We start from the raw sequence: 19,844 nt of genomic DNA, 5'->3' as shown, positions 1-19,844 counted from the left end.
AAATTGGATGCTTATCTTGCTGGGATCCTATGACCCCAGCTGACTTCCTGCCCTTTGGGCGGGGGGCTGGACTCGATCTTCCGAGGTCCCTTCCAGCCCTAATGTCTATGAAATCTATGAAACTATGTGCCACTGATATTTGTGGCCAGGGAAATGGACATGCATGCTCATCTGGACACACCCTTAAATGGGGAAGGGACAGGCACAAAAATAGCTGCCAGCATAGCAGTGCATTGGTGGCAGCTGGCCCTGTCCCAGATATCACAGCTGCCCTGGGCACGGAGGTGCCCTGGTAAGCCTCTGTCAGCCACTATGGTCAGGTCCACATGAGCAGGGGTGTGCCTTTACAGCAGCATGAATAGTAGTGGCACAAATTTATGCCAGTACTTTGTGCTCTAGTGCATGCCCCTGCCCGTGTGCTTTGGAGCAGGACACATTGTCCCATTGTTCCACATGCTGGGGAGGAGCTGGCTGAGGCACAGGGTACCATAGCAGGGACTAGCCATCCTCTGCTCTGAAGCAGCTTGCGCCCTGCCCAGCCAGGAACAGCACATGGAGATGGAGGAGCAAGCAGCCCTGGGAGCTGAGGCACCCTGTGCCCAGGGCTGTCTGCTCCTCCATCTCCACACACCGTAGAGTCCCGATGCTGAGGTACCCTGTGCCTCAGTCAGCTGCTCCCTGCCTGACTAAAATGCAGTGTGCCTCAAGACAGGGGAGCAGGCAGCCTTGGGTTGGTTGCTCCCTTGTCTCCATGTATCTCAGCATAGGGGCTCCATGTGCAGCCCCTCCCCTGCACTGGGGTGCAGTGTGCCTCGAGATGGGGCACTGCCTTGTCTCAAAGCACAATGAGCCCCAGCCAGCTGGTCTGTGGCTGCCTGGGGTGCAGTGTGCCTTAGCGTGGAGGCTTCAAGTGCCTCAGTGTGGGGGCTGTGCAGTGGAGTCCCTCAAGTCCCTTCAAGTGCCTCAGTCCTCGGGCTGAGACAGCAGAGACAGGGGAGCAGGCCCAAGGCTGCCTGGTCCCCCTTCTTGGGGCACACTGCACCCCAGCCAGCTGGCTCCATGGCTGGTGGGGATGCAGTGTGCTTCAGGGCAGGGGCTCCATGTGCCTTAGGGTGGCGGCTCTGCAGTGGAGCCTCTGCAGAGACACGCGAAAACCAGGGAGCAGCCAGCCCAAGGCTGCCTGCTTCCCTGTTTCGAGGCACACTGCACCCCACCCAGGCAGGAAGCAGCTGGCTGGGACACAGGCTTCCTCAGCACAGGGGCTCCACAGCATGTGGAGATGGGAAAGCAGGCAGCCCAGGGTGTCTCTGCATTTGTCCCAGCACTCACCATTTTGGCATAGTTTGCACCGCTTTTTTTCTAGAGGTTTTTCTTTTTTTTTTGCTACCAGGAAATCCCAGTAGCAAATTTTGCTCCGGTGCTGCAAATTAGCAGTGCTGAGCACTGATTAACGTGCAACATGTGAGATTTGTGGCGGCAGTGCAAAGAGCTTTTGCAGAACCACAAACCACACATGCCTACACATCTGGATCCAGCATATGAGTATAGCCCAAACTAACAACACTGAGGAGTCTGAACTGAACCAGTATGCTTGTTATACCAACAGTATGGTCCTTCAGGCATTTATGTATTACTGTAAACTTAACCTTTGGCTTAGGGTTCAGACAGTGTTCCTAGAAATAACAAATCAGAGATGCTGTCAGCATGAAGATCACTATTATACTGCAATCTGATAGGCATTATATACACATGAAATATTCAAAAAGACTTTTGTATCAAAGCGGTAAGTATTATATATCATTGTGTTCCTGGCTCACTGGGGGTAATTAATACTAATCACTAGGCAGATAAATGACTCTGGAAAAAGTCTCACCCACTGAAGGAAACTACATAAGCATGTTTATTTTAGTTTGAAAAAAGATAAAACAGAGTACATAAAAAGACAGCTGTGATCTGGATTTAGAGATATACACAAATCCAAGAACTTACAACCCTGAGTACTGGACCTGCCAGAGCCCCGTGCAGTCATATAAGACTTGATGAGCTTAGGATGTGTGTAGACTGTTCATTGTTAAGACTGGCCTCTGTAATGCTTTTACCTAAAACATAACGTTGGGCTTTTTGTAGATTAGCTGCTCACTGATTTACTGTCACTGTCCCTGATAGAAAACAAGGCTGCTTGTGGTGCTTTAGGGCCAGACTTACTAGGGATAATCACAAAGATAGAGGAACTAATAAATATTAATACATTTAATACAATAATACAATAAAAAAGGTTACTTTTTAATGCATCTCCTAAGGTATTAGATAAGGCTGGATCAGGAAAGGAGTGGACAGCAGTAGCAGCATTAACTGCCATAGATTCCTGAGCCGCAGGGCAGTTGCTTGCCACTCCACCAACAACATGCATCCCAATGGGGCTCTGAATGTTAGATTTTGGTGGTGGGCCTTGCCTCTCAATTCCTTGCCCTTCCAGGAGCTCCGCAGGACAGGATATGGTATTGTAGGCTGGATCCAACCCATGAGCCATATCTTTGACACAGGAAGCTTCTTTTTAAAAGGAGGCATAAGTGTAAGTTGTGTTTCTTTAGACACTTTATATAAATGATATAATTTGTGTTACTTTCAGCCACAGTGCCCCTTGCTCCAAGAAGCACTTTTTCAGTAAGTGAACAAGACTTCAAGAAATGTTTCCCTTCAGTTTTCCAGGAGGGAGCCTGTTTGACAAGAACTTCTACAGCCTGCCTACAAAACATCAAGATTTGCAAAATGTCTACACAAAGTCAGTAGTACATTTTTTATCTTGCGTTACTATTTCAGAAGTTTCTATATTTAGAAGCAGATACAAATACAGAAACTGACCAACAGGTTGCAAAACGTCATTAATACCCAATTTCTTTGTACGCATGAATGTCTCCCCCATACCCTGGACTATTTTCAATGGTTCTAAAGCCCACGGCCCCAGTTTTATGTACGTGCTCACCTGCTCAGTAAGTAATATTGAGGTATTGCTGTATTTTTTACTGGTTTCTGATCCAAGTGTAACAAATCTTAGGAGAAAAAGTGCTAGTGAAATGCACCAAATCACTAGTTCCCAATTGTAGTGACAATCAAGGAAGATCTCATGCACATGAAGCAGCTGAAAGTAAAGATAAAAGGCAAAATTGAGAGTCATTAATTTCAAAAGAGTTTGTAAATGTCCAGATTATGCGGTTACAATTAAATAAAAGAAATTTATCCTATACTTTTTCATACGGATTTGGTTACTATTTTGTAATTGATTTTTAAATTAATTTATATTCCAAAATTAACAGGTTTTCATTGAAACACTGAGAAGTCCCACAAGAAGAGTAATCTAAATGGCAGAAATAAAAATTAGAAAGTGATATTCTCATTTTGAATGTCAGTAGTGACAGAAATACATATTATACAAGGCTATTCTAAACCAAAACAAAAAGGTCAAGCTTGTGAAGTAATTGCATTTGATTGAAAACAGTTATGTTTATGTTGTAATTGACTGGATTAAAAGGAAAACTCAATTAAAATAATGCTACTAAACTTAATTATGTTCATATTAAAGTATTTATATTTAGAAACCAGGAAGAGGCAGTAAAATTACTTTTGGTTAAAAGAGGATAAAATATTGCCAACAGGTGAAACAACCCTGTGATTAGGTGCATGTGCTCAAGCAAATATTTTCAGTAATTATAACGTTTCAATACAGCTTGCTTATTACTGTGCATTCCGCTAGAGGGCAGACTAATACTTGAACAACATGGTCTTTCTTATGTCCTACTGAGAACTCAGGATGACAATTTATAAAAAAAAAAGAATGAAAGGAACAAAAGGAAGTTAGCTTTCTGTGAATTATACTACATTATACTACATTGTTAAAATCTCAGTTACAAATAGATGCCAATCCCAAATGAACTTTTTAATGTAAGAGTTTGCAAAAGTAATTTGTTTATAGGTTGTAAAATACACAAAAACCAGTAGCACAGTTGTTTCCTTAATTTATATTATTGGCAGAATGTTTGCCATTAAACTACATAAATTGAGCACTGTGTATTTCTCATAGACTTTGTAGAAAGGCACCAACAGATATTAGTTATTTTCACTTTACGTCTGGTAGAATTGCTTAAAGTAAAAATAATGAAAATAATATATAAATCCTATTTTCCTATACACAAGTAAAATTAGCTCACCTGTGCACAGCAGATAAATACGACTGAGATAGTCAGTAAGAAGGCAGATGAAACTATAACATCAACTGAGCGTTGAGGACCTCGCCGCTGAAAGTAAGGGAAATATTGACTGACCAAAAGAAAAATCACTGTAGTCATTAGGCAAACTTGTAGATCTAGTCAGGTTAATACTCCCTCACACCATCTCATCATGGATCACAACAGTATTTAAAGTTGTAGGTTACGTTAAATAATGTATTTAACATTCTAATATAATAAAAAGCCTTTGTCTGTCTGTCTGGCCATAATGCTTTGTTCACACTCTGATTGGTTGTCTTGGTAGCCAATCACAACGCTGACTGAAACAGCAAATCAGAGTGCTCCAAGTGGGTTCCAGACAGGAGGCAGCAGTGGTGTGGTGGAGCGCCACCATGATGGTGGGGACAGAGTGGACAGAGGTCCTGGGAGGCAGCAGTGGCAAGTGGGTGGCAGTGCTCCATCCCCCCTCACCATTCCTGATGGGCAATTGGCTAGTAAATAGTATAACTGCACAGTGATCCTTCCTGAGAACATTCAATGCTAATAAAACAAGGAAAAACTGAGTCTGCTCAGATAAATTTAAAGAACAGGAAGTGTTTGATCAGCTCCTTACTGACCCAAAGCTGCTTCTATCTAAAGAGATTCCCCAACTGCTTAATGAAGCAAAGATGTATTCTGCTTCAGGCCACAGTGAATTACTTAACCTGGGTTGACAACAGAATAGGGATGGGTAATTACTGCCAAAATAACACGTTCTACAGTACAGATATATTACACTGAGTGATTAACAGATTATTTCACATATCCATCCTCTTCCTCCTCTAGGAGTATAGGAGTATCTAGTAAAAGAGTATATCATATACAGTATATTTATGTTACACTAGGACTTAGGAGTCTTAGTCTTAGTCAAGGACCAGAATACTATTGTGCAAGGTGGTGTATGAATAATGTTCCAACACATTAAAATTCTGACAAAAGAAGAGAAAGTTCTGGGCTCAGAAGATAGCCTGTAAAGCTACATTTTATTGTTTTTAAAAAAAGCTCACTGCTGGGTACTTATATAGCAAGAAACTTCTGTAATAATATAATGGCTTTTGCTGAATGGTTTTTAAGATCTGAGCACCCTCTGCTGGATTGACAAAAAAGATGGTCATGAAACGCACACATTTTTTACTTCCTACATTCTTTTCCCTTCTGAAAAATATTACTAGGTGTGTTCCTAAGAAATACAGGAGTTCTAGAATGCAAACATTATATTTACTTAGTTGGAACACACTGAAAACCTGAACAAATTCAATGCAAAATATTTCTTAAATCTCCAGCTTCTTCCTGGACAATAATCAAAGTGAACACTGAAAGTAGCTTGCCTAAGAATGAGTAGAATATGCACATATGGTAGTCATGAAAGCAAAAAAAAAAAAAAAAAAATGGGGAAAATGAAAATACTACATATGGATGTCATTTCAAAATCTCACCATCTTGAATCACAACAGAACACACAAGTTGCATCAAGGGAGCAAAGGCAAAGAGGTCTCTCTTCACCTTACATACACACACAAGTTGGCGTAGCGGATTTAAAAGGAGTCTTTGAAATAGCAGAGTTATGTCATTCAACAATTAAGTGCTTTGGCAAAGCTGTGAATGCTTTTCTGCTTGGCTGTAGGCTATATTTACATAAGAAATAAATTTACTCAAAATGCACTAGAAGAGAATTATCTGACAAATTATTTTTTAGACTACGCTGTAATCCATACTATATCAACTGACTCATAGGTTACATGACAGGCTGAATTTCATGTGGACAAATCAAATTCTGGGTATTTATAGATTGAAGACACTTATGTAAGAAGTGTAAGTTTCTTCTAAAATAGCTCTGTGAAAGCAGGGTGGGACAGGGGAGGGCACTACAAATGTTTGAGATGGATATTTCTTAGTAAACCTGCTGCTGTTGCCTGAGATCTAGGGAAGCATGCTCCAAACAGCTCTTGGGCTGCAGTCACTTGATCCTTCATTCGCTCTGCTATGTCTATCAAGAGCCTACAGTATGACTTAACCGGTTTTTGTAGGAACAAATGACAGGATTTGTCTTATATCCAAGCAATGGAGAAATGCATCTATATTTCATGAACATGCTTTCAGTAAGAAAATGATCAGGTGAACTGGTTGTGGTAGAAGTTAAAATATTTTCTTAAAAAAAGGCAGGCCCTTGATTTCAGTGGCTGATAACATTTGAAATGCATAAGGCACATGTATACCAACACGGGACTTCTGCCTTTAGAGAAATCAGCTGAAGAATACCAGCTTTCCAATAACAGAACATGGATTTATATTTACAATAAACAAATGAGAGAAAAAAAAAATTTTTTTACCTTCAGATAGGATCGGAGAGAGAGCCACATTTTTATGTTTTGCACTTTCTTTAACCGGAAGTGAGGAACTTCTGATTTTCTTGCTCTTCTAGCAGATGTTAAATGACCAAACAGTTTGGCAAAAAGTAACCTCTACAAAAAAAAAAATCAAGTTTTACTATTAAGGAATTGTTCCCGTCTGAAGGATAGGGAGGAAAAAAAAGGTAATTTGAAAATGCAAATGCATCTTTGCAACATTACTGGGAATTCAATGGGCAAACTGAGTCAAATCAAGGGGCAAATTACAGGAAAATCTCCAGAAACCAGCACATTACAAGCTGGCACGCTCTGTTAACTGGCATGCCGGCTTGTAAGGAAAAGTAAAACCGGCCCGGGGGAATAACAGGCTGTGCAGGGCCCATCTCCCTGTCCCGCAGGGCCTGTGGGAGGGTCGGTGACACCCTGGACACAGTGGCCCGAACAGACAAGGATGCTTGTTCAGGCTGCTCAATTAACCAACATATTTTGTTATCCAGCATCCCCCATTCCTGGGGGATGCCAGATGACAAAGCTTTTACTGTATTAGAAATCTGAAATGAAGTTTCAAATTTCCCTCAGAAAAGCTCTGTGACAGGAAAGCCTGGCAACTGCAGAAGCTGGTAAAACTGGAGAGATCGTCAAGAAACAGAGCACTTCTCTCCTATGCTCTGTGTCCCCAAGCCAGTGCTTCTCTACCTTTTTTACATTTTTTTTTTTAGATTTAGGGCACTCCTCTGTAACTTTGTTAATTTTGGCAGCACCTCGGTTAAGAATCACTCTTGGCTGACTCAGCTTACCTTGGTGACTGGCAACTGGGGCACTGATGCCACAGCAAGAAGGAACTGCCTCATGCATCTTGTGCACAACCAGACTGGGAAGGCCTGTGGCAGGAACATATGCTCCTACCTGCATTGGGGTTATCTAATAAACCTAAAGCAGGCAGGAATCTCCACTCTTGCCCCAGCCCTTCCTGGTCCAGACTTCCTGGGCACTCCTTCTGGAAAGAGGCATGCAAGACAGCTCCATCTGTACTGTGCACCTCTGTTTTTGGGAGATACTACGTGGTCTCACCAGACTGAGAAGCTGCTTCCTAATCTGGCTGTGCACAAGGTGTGCAGGGCAGTTCTACCTAATGGCCATGACACCCCGGTTGAGAAACACTGCCCCAAGCTATAAAGACTGAACGTTGAACTGAAGACAAATGTGCTGCATTCAAAAGCTTGTCTAAATCTATCCCAACCAAGCAGACAGTCCAGTAAGTTACCACCCACAAAAATCCTTGCTTCTCACATATTTCTTGGACTATCATGGTTACATGATTACATAAGTAATACTACTAATTTTCTTTCCCTTCTCTAAAAGGATACAGTTAGAGGCTTCCTATTATACCTACCTGTTTGTATGTTCTCTCTGCTACACATAGCAGAAAAAAGAAAATCCACACAAGGGACACACGGACCACAAAGCTTATTATAACCATTGAAAAAACAAGTATGTCTCCATTTGACCCAAACGCAAGAACATAAAGTTCAGTAGCAGAATGTGTAGCTAGTTGTTCCAAATCTGCAGCTTGGGAAAGTCGAAATACAAATGGTGTTAAACCCAGGATTAGGGAGACTAAGTTTCCAAAAATCTGGTATCCTATTCCTGGTATATAGCTGTTCACCTAAAAATTGAAGAAACAGGATTGAATTTAATTGCATGCTTATTAGTGTCAACAAATCTTAGCTACAACTCTGCTATTTATAAAGTTTAACTCACATCACATGCAAAACAAAGTATTTTGCAAATACCTCTAAAATTTACTTTTACAAAATATACAGCATAATGAAATAGAGGTGAGCATGCATCAATAGCTATAGAATCAGATGAAAACATTTTTTTTGCACTGAAAGATAAACAAATAAATACAAGCCTTAAAAATAATCTATATAATGAATTAAAAAAGGATAGTCAGCAGAGTAGCTGAGTATAAAGTTTTTAATTTAAAATAATTCCAGCAAAACGTGTACGAATCATTCTGATCACTTTTGTTTATGTATGTCCTGCTCTCTTCTGTTTTGTCTTTTTTATTTGAACTCTGTGGGGCCCCTATCTTCCTAAAGGTTTGTACAGCTCTTAACATATAGACAGTCAATCCTGACTACATATTCAGATGCAATTTAATAATCCCACAGGACTATGTTGTTCTTAGGAGTAACACCCGAAGAGTTGAATTAAATTTATAACAGTATTGCAAGCAGACACGGCATTAATTCTTTTAAAGGTCTGCTTCCTAAAGTAAGCAAACTAAACTCCAGCTTTCTAATACTGAAATCTGCATCTTTAATATATATCTAACCCCCAAAACATGACAGTGCCTGTTCCCAGGAGCCCAAGGATCAGAAGTGATAGTCACAGATCATTTCAGTTTTGGAAAACAAATAAAAGAAACATTCAGGTTAACTTACTGTGTGGGTCTACAGTAACCTAAAACAAGTACAGGCAACCCCCGCTTAGCGCTCTTAATTGGTCCCTGAAAATTCAAGTGTTAAGTGAAACAAAGTATGTGATGACCCAAGATGGTGACCGCAACTGCTTTTAATGACCCAAGATGGCGACCACAACTGCTATAACAAACCTTGCTGAGCACTATTGCTTTATCAATTTAAAATAAGCATTATAGTGAAATACTGCTGAGCGAAACAGTGTTAAACGGGGGTTGCCTGTATTATTGAACCCAAGATTCACTTGTATAACTACTGATGACAACCCAAAGAAATCGCAATGAGATATATTACGGAGCAACACTACCAATGGATTTGTTGATTACAAAAGAGAAAATATCTGCCAAAAATGAAGATTTCAGATTCCTAAGTGTAATTTGCATAGGGTAAAAGAAAAAGAACTTACTCTGTTCATTATCATGCCGCTGATTTCGAGCACAGACATATCAGCTTTCTTGCAATCATTACCTTCCCATACAATTGCACTTATTTTTTCTAGTCCTGGGTTTGAACTGTGGAGCCACGGCAAATGACTCTACAGGAAAAAACAGTATTGATGCATATGCAGTAAGTATCATATCACCATCAACAATATTTACTTTAACGTCAATACTTTTGCTGACACAAATTGTATAACTGTCATGAACACTGCCATATACACCTTTTATATGTAATGTATTTTGTGAAATGTTTTGCAAAATGAGATTGTCTGTATGCTTCTTATTACACAATGCCCTTTAGCCGCAAATGTTTTTCAACACACAGGAAAAACCTCATAAACGTGAATGAATGATGGACAGGAGCAAAGGCATTTCTCAGTTTTTTTCAAGATTCTTTCTTAACATAAAGAATCTTGCTCTTATGGTTTTGGACAAACCCTTGGTAAAGCAATATTTGCCCGTGTTCATAGAAAGCCTAAAACAATAGCTTCCAGGTACAAACAACATCCATTTGGATGAATGGAACAAACTCAAAAGCCACTGGTTTAAAATGTCAGCAATTGAATGAGAAGTGCAATGGGTTAAACATAAAACAAGATAAGAAAACACAATAATATGGAGCTGTACACACGAATGGCAACATTCAGTGGGATTAAAGGGTGGGAAGGATGCAAAGAATGACAGAAAAATAGCGCTGAAAGGGATCTCAAAAGGTCATCAAATCCAGCCCCCTGCTCAAGGCAGGACTGTGCTTGTCTAAACCATCTCAGCCAAGTTCTTGTCTAATCTGCTCTTAAAATCTCACAAAGGATGGAGATTCCCTTAACCTCTCTCTCTGCAAACTGTTTCAGTGCTTAACCACCTTCATAATTAGCAAGTCCTTCTTAATATCCCAACCAAATTTCCTTTGATGTACTTTAAGATCATTAATTCTTGTCTTGTAGCCTGCAGCCACAGAGAACAGCCTATCACTAACATCTTTACAACTGACAACTTGTCAAATCCCTGCCTCAGTCTTGTCTTTTCCAGACTAAATAAGCCCGTGTTCTTCCAACCTTTCCTTGTAAGGTCTATTTTGCTTCATTTTCCTGAAAAGCTTGGGAAACACAGTGAGAATCCTGGTGAAAATGTATGAAGCTGGGTGCCAAACTGCAATAAATTCTGAGGTCACTTCTCCTAATGTGCATCTCAGTCCTTAATTCTAACCAAGGCCTTATATCTCAGGCTTAGGGAATTGGAATAGAACCAAGGTATCTAATATAGCAGCCCTGTGTAATCCATTCATCAAACTGAACATACAAAATATTTACATTTATTAGGCTCTAACTATTAGACTACTTTCGCTTCCCAGCACGAGACAACCAGGATTCTATTGTTGTGTAGCACACAGTTTGGAACCCAGTGGCAAAGCATTTGACAGTTTCTCTTCTACTAGCTGACTGCACTGAAAATAAGAATTACACATATATTTTAAGGCATAGAGGCCACTGCTAGGCACCAAAAAGTTTCAAACCTTGCTGGTAACTATGGTTGGCCTGCAAAAGAAGTGTTCTTTTCCAAAGATTTCAAAGTTTAGTCCTATTTTTGTTCCAATGTGAAACAAAAGCATAACCAAATCACTGAAGTTGAGACTGAAACAGGTCTCAACTTGAGGTCTCTATTTGGCCCGAGGAATATTTAAATACTCACACAGCATGGAACAATACCAACAGAAGAGACTAAAAGAGAGACAGTAACTCGAGCAGCAGTTGCTTTGGACGCGGAGAAACAAGGGACAAGGAGTCAAGGGACTTTAATATGGGTCTCCTATATCCTAGCTGAGTGCCCGAGACACTGGGCATAGGATCATAGGACCACAGGAAAGCAGAGCTTGAAGGGACCATATGAGGTCATTTAGTCCATCCTCCTGATCAAGGCAGGATCATCCCTGAATAAACCAACAAAGTCAAGTATCTGCTTTGGCTAGTCTAAAGGAAGAGGGTGTCCATGTCTTTTGTTTTGGACTTGAACCTTACAGATAAAAAAAATTGTCATAGTATTTCAACAATGAAAAATTAGTTTTGACAAACTGAAAAACATTTTTAAATGGAAACATTCCCAAATCGGTTCTAGAGATAACCCATGCTTAGAATAAAACATTTGATTGCTTGTGACATTTTTAAAAAATTTTTTTTAACAGTTTTAATTTATATGAGGTAACAGCTTTTAAAAGGACCTTAATGGTTAAAGCAGGTCAATCATGCTGTTCCCATTCTCTTACAATTTTAAAATCTTGATTGCCACTAGCATCACGTACTACATGTGGATGAAGGCAGTGACCTGTAACCAGCATGTTCATATTATGGGGAAGTATAGAAAGAAAGTCTTACTACCTTGACTAAACATACAACAGATGTTTATTACCTGTTTTAAGCTAAATCTTTTCTAGAGAATGGTTTTCCTAGGATTCACTTGGATACTTTGTATTGCTAAAGCCTGCCAGCTGGTCATATTAGTAGTGTTACATCTACAGAATCTGAACTACACCACTGAAAAAAATAGTATAAAAACTGGGTGAATTGAGAGACGATAAAGAGTTTAAGGAATAGTTAGGATAGCTTCTAAGCCAAAAAGGCTCATTTTGATTTAATTCAGAGTTCCTTACCTCTGTATTTCAATAATGAATAACTCTGAGGCCTAATTGGGCAGTTCTATGCTCTGAGTGGCAGTGGTGCTCAGGGCAGAGGCTGCAGCTGGAACAGAAGCAGAAGAGGCAGGGGCACCCCCCTCTCAAGTCAGAGCCCAGGACTGGTGCCTGGTTGCCACTCAGTTATACTACTGAGCATATGAATAACTTACATTCTTCTTTTTGACAGATAACTACTCCTCAAAAATAAACTGCATTAAAGTAATTCTGAGACAGAAGTGGGACTCCTGACACATGTTCATTAATAGTGTGATGGGATGTGATGCAGGTTCCCAGTGGTGTGATGTAGCATGATACACATGCATGGCAGGAGGTGCAATTGTAGGACCCTGCGTCCTATCCCATTACACCATACTGCTGGTGCTGGAGGATACCAGGTTCCTCATACACTGACAAGTAGCAAACTTTGCTTTCTGTGCTCCCCTGGTTGGGAGCCCCAATTAGCTGACTGGAACGCCCAGTCCTGGGAGCACATCATGCACACCTGTGGCTGGGAGTGAATGGTGCACTTCTCCAGCTGAGCGTCCTGATCAGCTAAGGAGCACTCCTGGGCTCTGGAGCACATGGGAGACTTGAAAGGCTCCTGTTTGCTTCATCCAAAGGCTGGGCACTAGCCACATGCTCAATCAAAGGCATGGTAAGAACCAGCCACAAAATCATTACATATATTTTGTGTAATAACTGTGGTTTATCCCTTGTTTTATCACACCGTTAATTGATTGAATGTGTGCCCAGGTCACTACTTAAGACATGATTAAGCAGTTAATCACATCTTAACTATAACATCCACGAGGGGCCCATGTGAAAGCAAACACAGATGAGCACAGATGTGTGGTGTGTGGCACCATACATGGGGGGGGAGGGACCCCAGGATGTCCCGAGGTCAAAAAAACGCATGCTGGAAAAAAGTTGGGTGGCACACATGGTGGCAGCATGCACCACCTAAAACCGAAGTCTGGCTGGCCGGAGACATGCTCCAGCTGCTGGCCAGAATTCCTGAGGCTGCAGCCCTGGGAGGCCCCCGGGACCCCAGGTAACGCTGTTGGGGTCAGCCCAGTTGCTGCCCCCAGCCTAACCTGCCACATGCCAGAGCACAAGATGTGCCGCTGCTACTTGTCCCCAGGGAAACAAACATCCGTGCTTGTCTGGATGTGCCCTTAATGTTCTTTCTTTTGTGGAATTGAATTTGAAGCCATGGTCCAAAACGAATGCCTCAAAAACTATTTTACGTAAATAAAGTTTTCATAGTTTTGTAGTTGGTAGGGTCGGAAGGGACCTAATCAGATCATCGAACTTATTTGAAAGACATATTTTTCTAACTTGTTCAAAAGACTTAACATCTATTAGAGTCAGTAATTTTGCCAAAACACAGACATCCAATTTTTTATGCTCTGGTCCTTATTTCTTAACCTTTTACCTGTACCTATATCAGCTATATCAAGTTCAACTCCTTTCATAAATTTAAATACATGTCTAATGAGAACAAATTAATTTTTCTTTCCTACATATCATGTGTTGCACTTCCCAAAAGACATTGGTAACAAACTAAGAACAGAAAGGATAAACTAAACTTTTGGCGTTTTGATTACAGTGCTACAAATAGACATGTGCCTATAGCCAATGTGCCAAAGCTAGTAGAACTGAAGACAGGATGTACTCCCACTGTAAAATTAAAATAATTTGAAACTAACCTGATGAAATGGGTCATCTCTATATTCTTTCTTTCCACATGGGTTGACTTGAGGGCTTTCTACATCTGTCTCACTGGTACAGGAAGAATGGCATTCTGCACAGTGCAAAAGGTCTTCCCATAGTACATCCTCTGTTTCTGATTCTGGCCTTGTGCTCTCAGAATCCTGCCTCGAACTCGAACATCGAGAACTACAACTAGTACCTGACTTAGGTGCATCCTGAAAAAAGAACATATGCATAAACATTAAAGCAGTCTAGGGCACTCCATCCCTTTTCCTAAAAGGTCAGTTTCAAAGTTTATGTATCTATCTATTTGATTTTTATGCCCCAAGAAGCCTCAGAGCATCTTGCAGCTTACAATAAAGACAGCTAAAATAATTAAACCATAAATCTGTATTCCAAAAAATACCTAGAACCTAACCCCACCTGCTAAAAGCCTGCTTAAATGAAAAAGGTCTTACTGCACTTCCAAAAGATAGCCAGGCTCAGGGTCTGGCAGGCCCCAAGGGAAAGGGAGTTACAGAACTGTACAGCAACAATCAAGAATGACCTCCCACCTGGCTGAGCTAAGCAAACTTGGCACACAAGTACTTGCAGGAGGTCACCCAGCTGATGTTAGGGATCGTTATGGAGCATAAGGAAGAAGGTAGTCAGTTTTGGTGTGTAGGACTCAGGACAGTTAAGACTTTATAATCAAGACCAGCACCTCACATTGCAGCTGGCAAGCTAATGGAAACCATTCCAGACTCTGGAGCACTGGAATAATGTGCTCCTAGTGACATGCTCTTGTCAGAAGGTGGGGTGCCACTTTCTTTACCAGCTGCAGCTTCCAGACAGTCGAGACCAAATGTCAAAATATACCTTTTAGTGTTCTCTTCTAAAAAGCAGAATGTAGAACCTGGAATTACTCCAGCAACTAGCAAGAGTACAAAGCTTTCTGAATTAAATGTAAATATTCCCTAATGCATGAACAGTCTGTCCATTCAACAATTCCAACTCTTCTTGAATCAAAAATCTTCTTTTACTGCTACAGCCTCCTCTAAGTTTATCTTGTTCTCTATGGTGAAGGAAATACTGGGACACATCAACAGTAAATACCAACAAAATCTCAGTACAAGTACTATTAATTCATTTAAAAAATGTTTAACTATCAGAGTGTAGGTTGTCTGTTCTTGTTAGAAGTCATGCTTCCACTGTCTTCAGCAGGTCATTTTGCCAAGACAAAAAAAAAAAAAAAGGGTTTGAAAAATGTTATATTGAACCTGCCCTTCTTTTTGGAACATAAGTTGCAAAATTAATGCAGAATGGAAATGTTAATGCAGCCACATAGAAATTTGTGGCTTTCTGATTTAAAAAAAAATTAGAGATACATGTTGAATTACAGAAATAATCCTATGTGCAACTAAACAGTAAACTCTATACTGCGTACAGTAAATGCTAACCACCTAATAAGCACCACTCAGTTCTGAAGAAAATACAGTCAAAACATTAACGGATAGTTTGTGCTGCAACAATAGTCTACTGTTAACATGCAAATAGTAAAGCAAGCTTTCAATGTATCATGGACTGTCTCATCTATGAGCAAGAGCTCATCAACTGACTTAGCAAAAAAACCTCCTTGAAATCAAATGAAACATTTACAGATTCTAAAACTATTGCCTACCTTCCTTCCTATTACACGGGCTTGGTTTCCCCACCCATGGCAATTAATAGAAGAAATGTAAAGTTAATGGACACTGGTGATCTGTTATACCATATTGACAAACCTTCAAACTTTAAAAAAAAGACAGCGAGAGTAAGCCAATTCAAAGTACTCAGCTTCTGGAAAATTCTGGATGTTATGTCAAGAATACTTAACACTCATTTTAATATTCTTATAACAAGCTGCATTGTGCAAGAGCTAGATACACTCAGGTCAAAAAAGAATTTGACAGTAGAGAATTAAATGGCTTAGAAATATAAACCTGTATTTTTACTGTCAGATATAGCAGCTCCAAAAAGAAGTTATGATTATAAAGCACTATGCAGTGCTATGCAGAAAAAACAGAAAAAGGGATGAATGAGCTAGCAAAGGTTCAAAATGTAATAGTCGTATTAGCCAAACAAATAACTGAAAAAACTAATACTTTTAAGAAATATTTCACATCTAGGAAAACATCCACATTGGAGAAACCCCTTACATAGGTGGAACTCAAATGTAGAATCAATTCTCTTTTTTGGCTCTATGTTCCTCATAAACAGACAACACCAAGCAGAACTTATTCGGAAAGATATTAAATTTGCTAAATTGCAATCTGATATATGTCACCATGAATTCTGTGTCCAAATACCAGGGAGGGTGAACTAACACCAACCAAGTAATGACAAAAACTATAAGCAGGTGCTTCTCAGGCAAAAAAGATGTCTCTCATGTAACAAGAAACAATTAATTCCTTAGATGAATGACTTCTCCCAGCAGGGGACTGTTGCCACAAGATGACTGCTGCCATACAGAATCAGCAGTCTTCAGATGAGAGAGCTACTCATTCAGGTCCAAAGAACAGAGCAAGTGCTTAGCAGTCAATACTGTAATATCCTTCTGTGAAAAATATGCTGAAGTTCAAAGTGACTCTTGTTCAAATTGAATTAAACCAAACTGCAAACAGCAATCATTCCCCAAAGACAGTGATTTCTAAAAAATATTTGTAAAAGTATAATGATTCTGCCTATTAACAGAAGATTAGTAAATCTAGAATTACTTTAGAAGAAAGAAATATATTCAATAAAGTGCCAATACATTTAAATCAACTATAGAAAGGATATGTAGGAATAGAACATACCTCCACAGGGTAGTGTTTCTTATAATGGGATTTCCTATTTCGAAGAGCACAGTCACTGGAGGCACGTTCTACATGACGGCGTAGAGGGTAGCCAGTTTCTGGCCCTTCCTCACTTGAAACTTCATCAGATACATTTGTTATTGCCCTGTGGGAATCCTAGGCCAATCAATAATTTACGGTTAGTAAGACACACATTACTACTTATTAAAATTATCTTTTAATTCAACTTTCAATTGAAGGTTCAATTCAGACTTTCTTTGAAGTCAGTTGTCTCCCCTTTCACCTCAATTCTTAGGTTTTCCTCAGCATCACTTTTAATTCAATGTGGTATAGGAAAAGAAAACAAAAAACTATTGCTTGCTCTCATGCACAAGGATATCTATTCAATGACCCAAACAGGTATGGAAATGAGAAAAGCAGGATCCCAGAAGAGATTCTGGCTCAGCAACCCTGAATCAATCAGCTCAATACTTCCACAGAATGAGTCGACTGACATTGAGATCTCTTGTCCAACTGAATGAGGAGATTCGAGAGCAACTTCATAGCTCACACTTTTCTTAAGGTGTGTTTGTAAAACAACACAGTAACCGTACTCTTCTAGCTCAATTTTCACCCTAACTTCTTAAAAAAAAAAGTTGGAAGGGCTGATATTGGTAATTAGGGTCCCCCTCACAGGCATTGGAGGTTGGCTGGTAGATGGCAAGTCACCACAGACTAGCAGATTTCTTTCTGCTCTGCCTCCATCTCTACTACATTCTCTTCCTCTACTACAAGGAAGTATATCGATACGAGTAATATCAACCGGTTGCTATAGTGTTCATTGGATAATCACAAGGGTGAGAGGGAGGGGGGAATTTCTAGTCAGTCTGGCTGTGCAACTTGCGTGCTTTGAAGGAATTATATAGATTGCTTAGCATAGGGCATAATTACACAGGATGAACCTGGAAAAGGTAGTAGATGTATAGGACATTTGCTTTGTCCATTAGGTTGCAGCTCAGAATGGCTAGTTCTGAAAGCAGACGTTATATATAGTGTCCACAGTAGCACAGCTGCTTGCTTCCACGTCTTTCAAAAAGGAGTTTGAGCCATCAGCAACTATTTTAAAGAAACAGCTGATGTGCTCACTTAAAGTCTTATAACCTTAAAATCAAACAATTTGTACAGAAGACCGAGTTGTCATTCTGGAGATGTTCAAAGAGATTCATATTATGAACAAATTAGATGAGGCTCTAAAAGTCTTTGCCTCATTTATGTAGAAAGAGAGATCCCAACCAACATCAAGAATCTTTCCTGTTCTCTATGCACTGAGATCTTGGGGGTCGAGGGAACGAAATCTGGTTAAAGTGAAAACAAAAGACAGTGATCCTCAACCAGGATGAACGAGATAACTTTAAAAGGTGCCCTATGGTATGAAGAAATAAGCCAGGTATCAGGAGATAAACAGATAAACCATGAGACAGGAGAATAACTCAGGTGTCACGCTAGGCAGTCCCTACCTGGCTGCTCCCCCAGCCCTACTACCTGGCTCCTCTGCAGGCAAGCACTGTAATAAATTAGGCTTTGAAATGAGGTACTGCCCAAACCACAAATATTCTGGAAGGGTGCCTTGAGTCTAATGAGCGTTGACTTGAATTTTAAAAATTTCAAAAACACTGATCTAAGACAACCCATATTAAAAGATTTGGGTGTGGCTGAAATAATGTTCTTGTTAAAAGAAAAAAAAAAACCCTTTTGGGTATGGCACTCTGGAGAAGTCCCTGAGAAGACCTCACTGGCCAAGTTTGCAGACGACACCAAGTTAAGCGGGAAGTGTAGTTACACTTGAAGATAGTCTACAGTTACAGGTGGACCTAGACAGGCTAGCAAGTTGGGCAGATTGGAATCTGATGAAGTTCAATGTTAAGAAATGTAAAGGACTCCACCTTGGGACAAGCAACCCCCAACACACCTACAGGCTTGGCGGCACCAAACTGACTAGCACCATGAATGAAAGGGACTTGGGAGTAATAATAGACCACAGTATGAATAGGAGCTGGCAGTGCGATGCTGTAGCCAGTAGGGCAAACAACACTCTGGCATGCATCAATCAATACATGTCCAGCAAAACCACGGAAGTGATTCTTCCGCTCTACTCAGCACTGGTGAGAACGCAGTTGGAGTAGTGCGTCCAGTTCTGGGCACCACAAGGACATGGACATGCTTGAGACAGCCCAAAGAAGAGCCACCCGTATGATCAGAGTCTTAAAAGGCAAACCATATGAGGAAAGGCTGAGGAATCTGGGACACTTCAGTCTGAGGAAAAGAAGGCTGAGAGGGACCTGGTAGCAGCCTACCGCTACACTAGGGGAGTGTATCAAGGGCTAGGTGAGCAACCGTTCACCAGAGCACCCAAGAGGAAAACCAGGAGTAATGGCCACTTACTCCTGGAAGACTGATTTAGGCTCAATATTAGGAAAAACTTATTCACAATCAGGGTGTCCAGACTGTGGAATAGGCTCCCTCCAGAGGTGGTGCAATCACCTACCTTGGAAATCTGCAAGAGGAGACAGTCACCTTGCTGGGATCACCTGACCCCGCTATCTTTCATGCTTGGTGCAGGGGGCTGGACCCAATGATCTTCCAAGGTCCCTTCTGGCCTTACAATCTATGAATCTATGATGGCCTTACTATAAATCTATACAAACTGCTGCAAGGAAAACTACTTTGTAAATTTTCAGGTGGTCAGGAATAAGAGAAAAGGACTCAAGCATCAGAACTTCATCAAAAAACGAAAAGAAAATATTGAGGAACTGGAATGTCCTCATACTGGATCCAGTCCCCAAGCAGCTGAGAATCAATTACTTCTTTAGCTGTATGCGTGGATGTTAAAGCCTATTCAGCCAAAAAAGGCAATAAACACTCTCCTTTGGAGCTGGCAGCATCTAAGGTATGTGCCTGTAGCAGTATGGAGAGAAGGACCTTATGTAATATCCCCTGATGCCCAGACAGCATATCAGAATAGGAGGATAGCGATATGAATGCCATATAGACCTGTGCATCTCAACCTATAGCTTCTTTGCCCACGTCACAAGATAGAAAAGCTATATCCCAGACAGCTCTGGTGCAAGTCTT

General features: G+C 40.6%; 1 protein-coding gene across 3 annotated transcripts in view; it reads right to left on the bottom strand.

The window, feature by feature from the left end:
- The window catches only part of PHTF2 (putative homeodomain transcription factor 2), a 154,491-nt gene that overhangs the window by 21,436 nt on the left and 113,211 nt on the right, over positions 1-19,844 (bottom strand). For 2 of the 3 annotated variants that reach the window (XM_019543620.1, XM_019543621.1), the window contains exons 9-15: positions 16,734-16,889; positions 13,914-14,132; positions 9,503-9,631; positions 8,004-8,276; positions 6,593-6,724; positions 4,206-4,292; positions 2,984-3,139 (exon numbers count right to left, since the gene is read on the bottom strand). In XM_019543620.1, coding sequence (XP_019399165.1) covers positions 2,984-3,139; positions 4,206-4,292; positions 6,593-6,724; positions 8,004-8,276; positions 9,503-9,631; positions 13,914-14,132; positions 16,734-16,889 — 1,152 coding nt within the window. The remainder of the gene's footprint in view (positions 1-2,983; positions 3,140-4,205; positions 4,293-6,592; positions 6,725-8,003; positions 8,277-9,502; positions 9,632-13,913; positions 14,133-16,733; positions 16,890-19,844) is intronic. The other variant, XM_019543622.1, reaches the window with a different exon arrangement.

This window comes from Crocodylus porosus, unplaced genomic scaffold (assembly GCF_001723895.1).
Source record: "Crocodylus porosus isolate Cpor-Errol unplaced genomic scaffold, CroPor_comp1, whole genome shotgun sequence".
In the NCBI taxonomy this organism is placed as follows: domain Eukaryota; kingdom Metazoa; phylum Chordata; order Crocodylia; family Crocodylidae; genus Crocodylus; species Crocodylus porosus.
The sequence above is the reverse complement of the archived record's forward strand: the minus strand, read 5'-3'. Positions and strand labels throughout refer to the sequence as shown.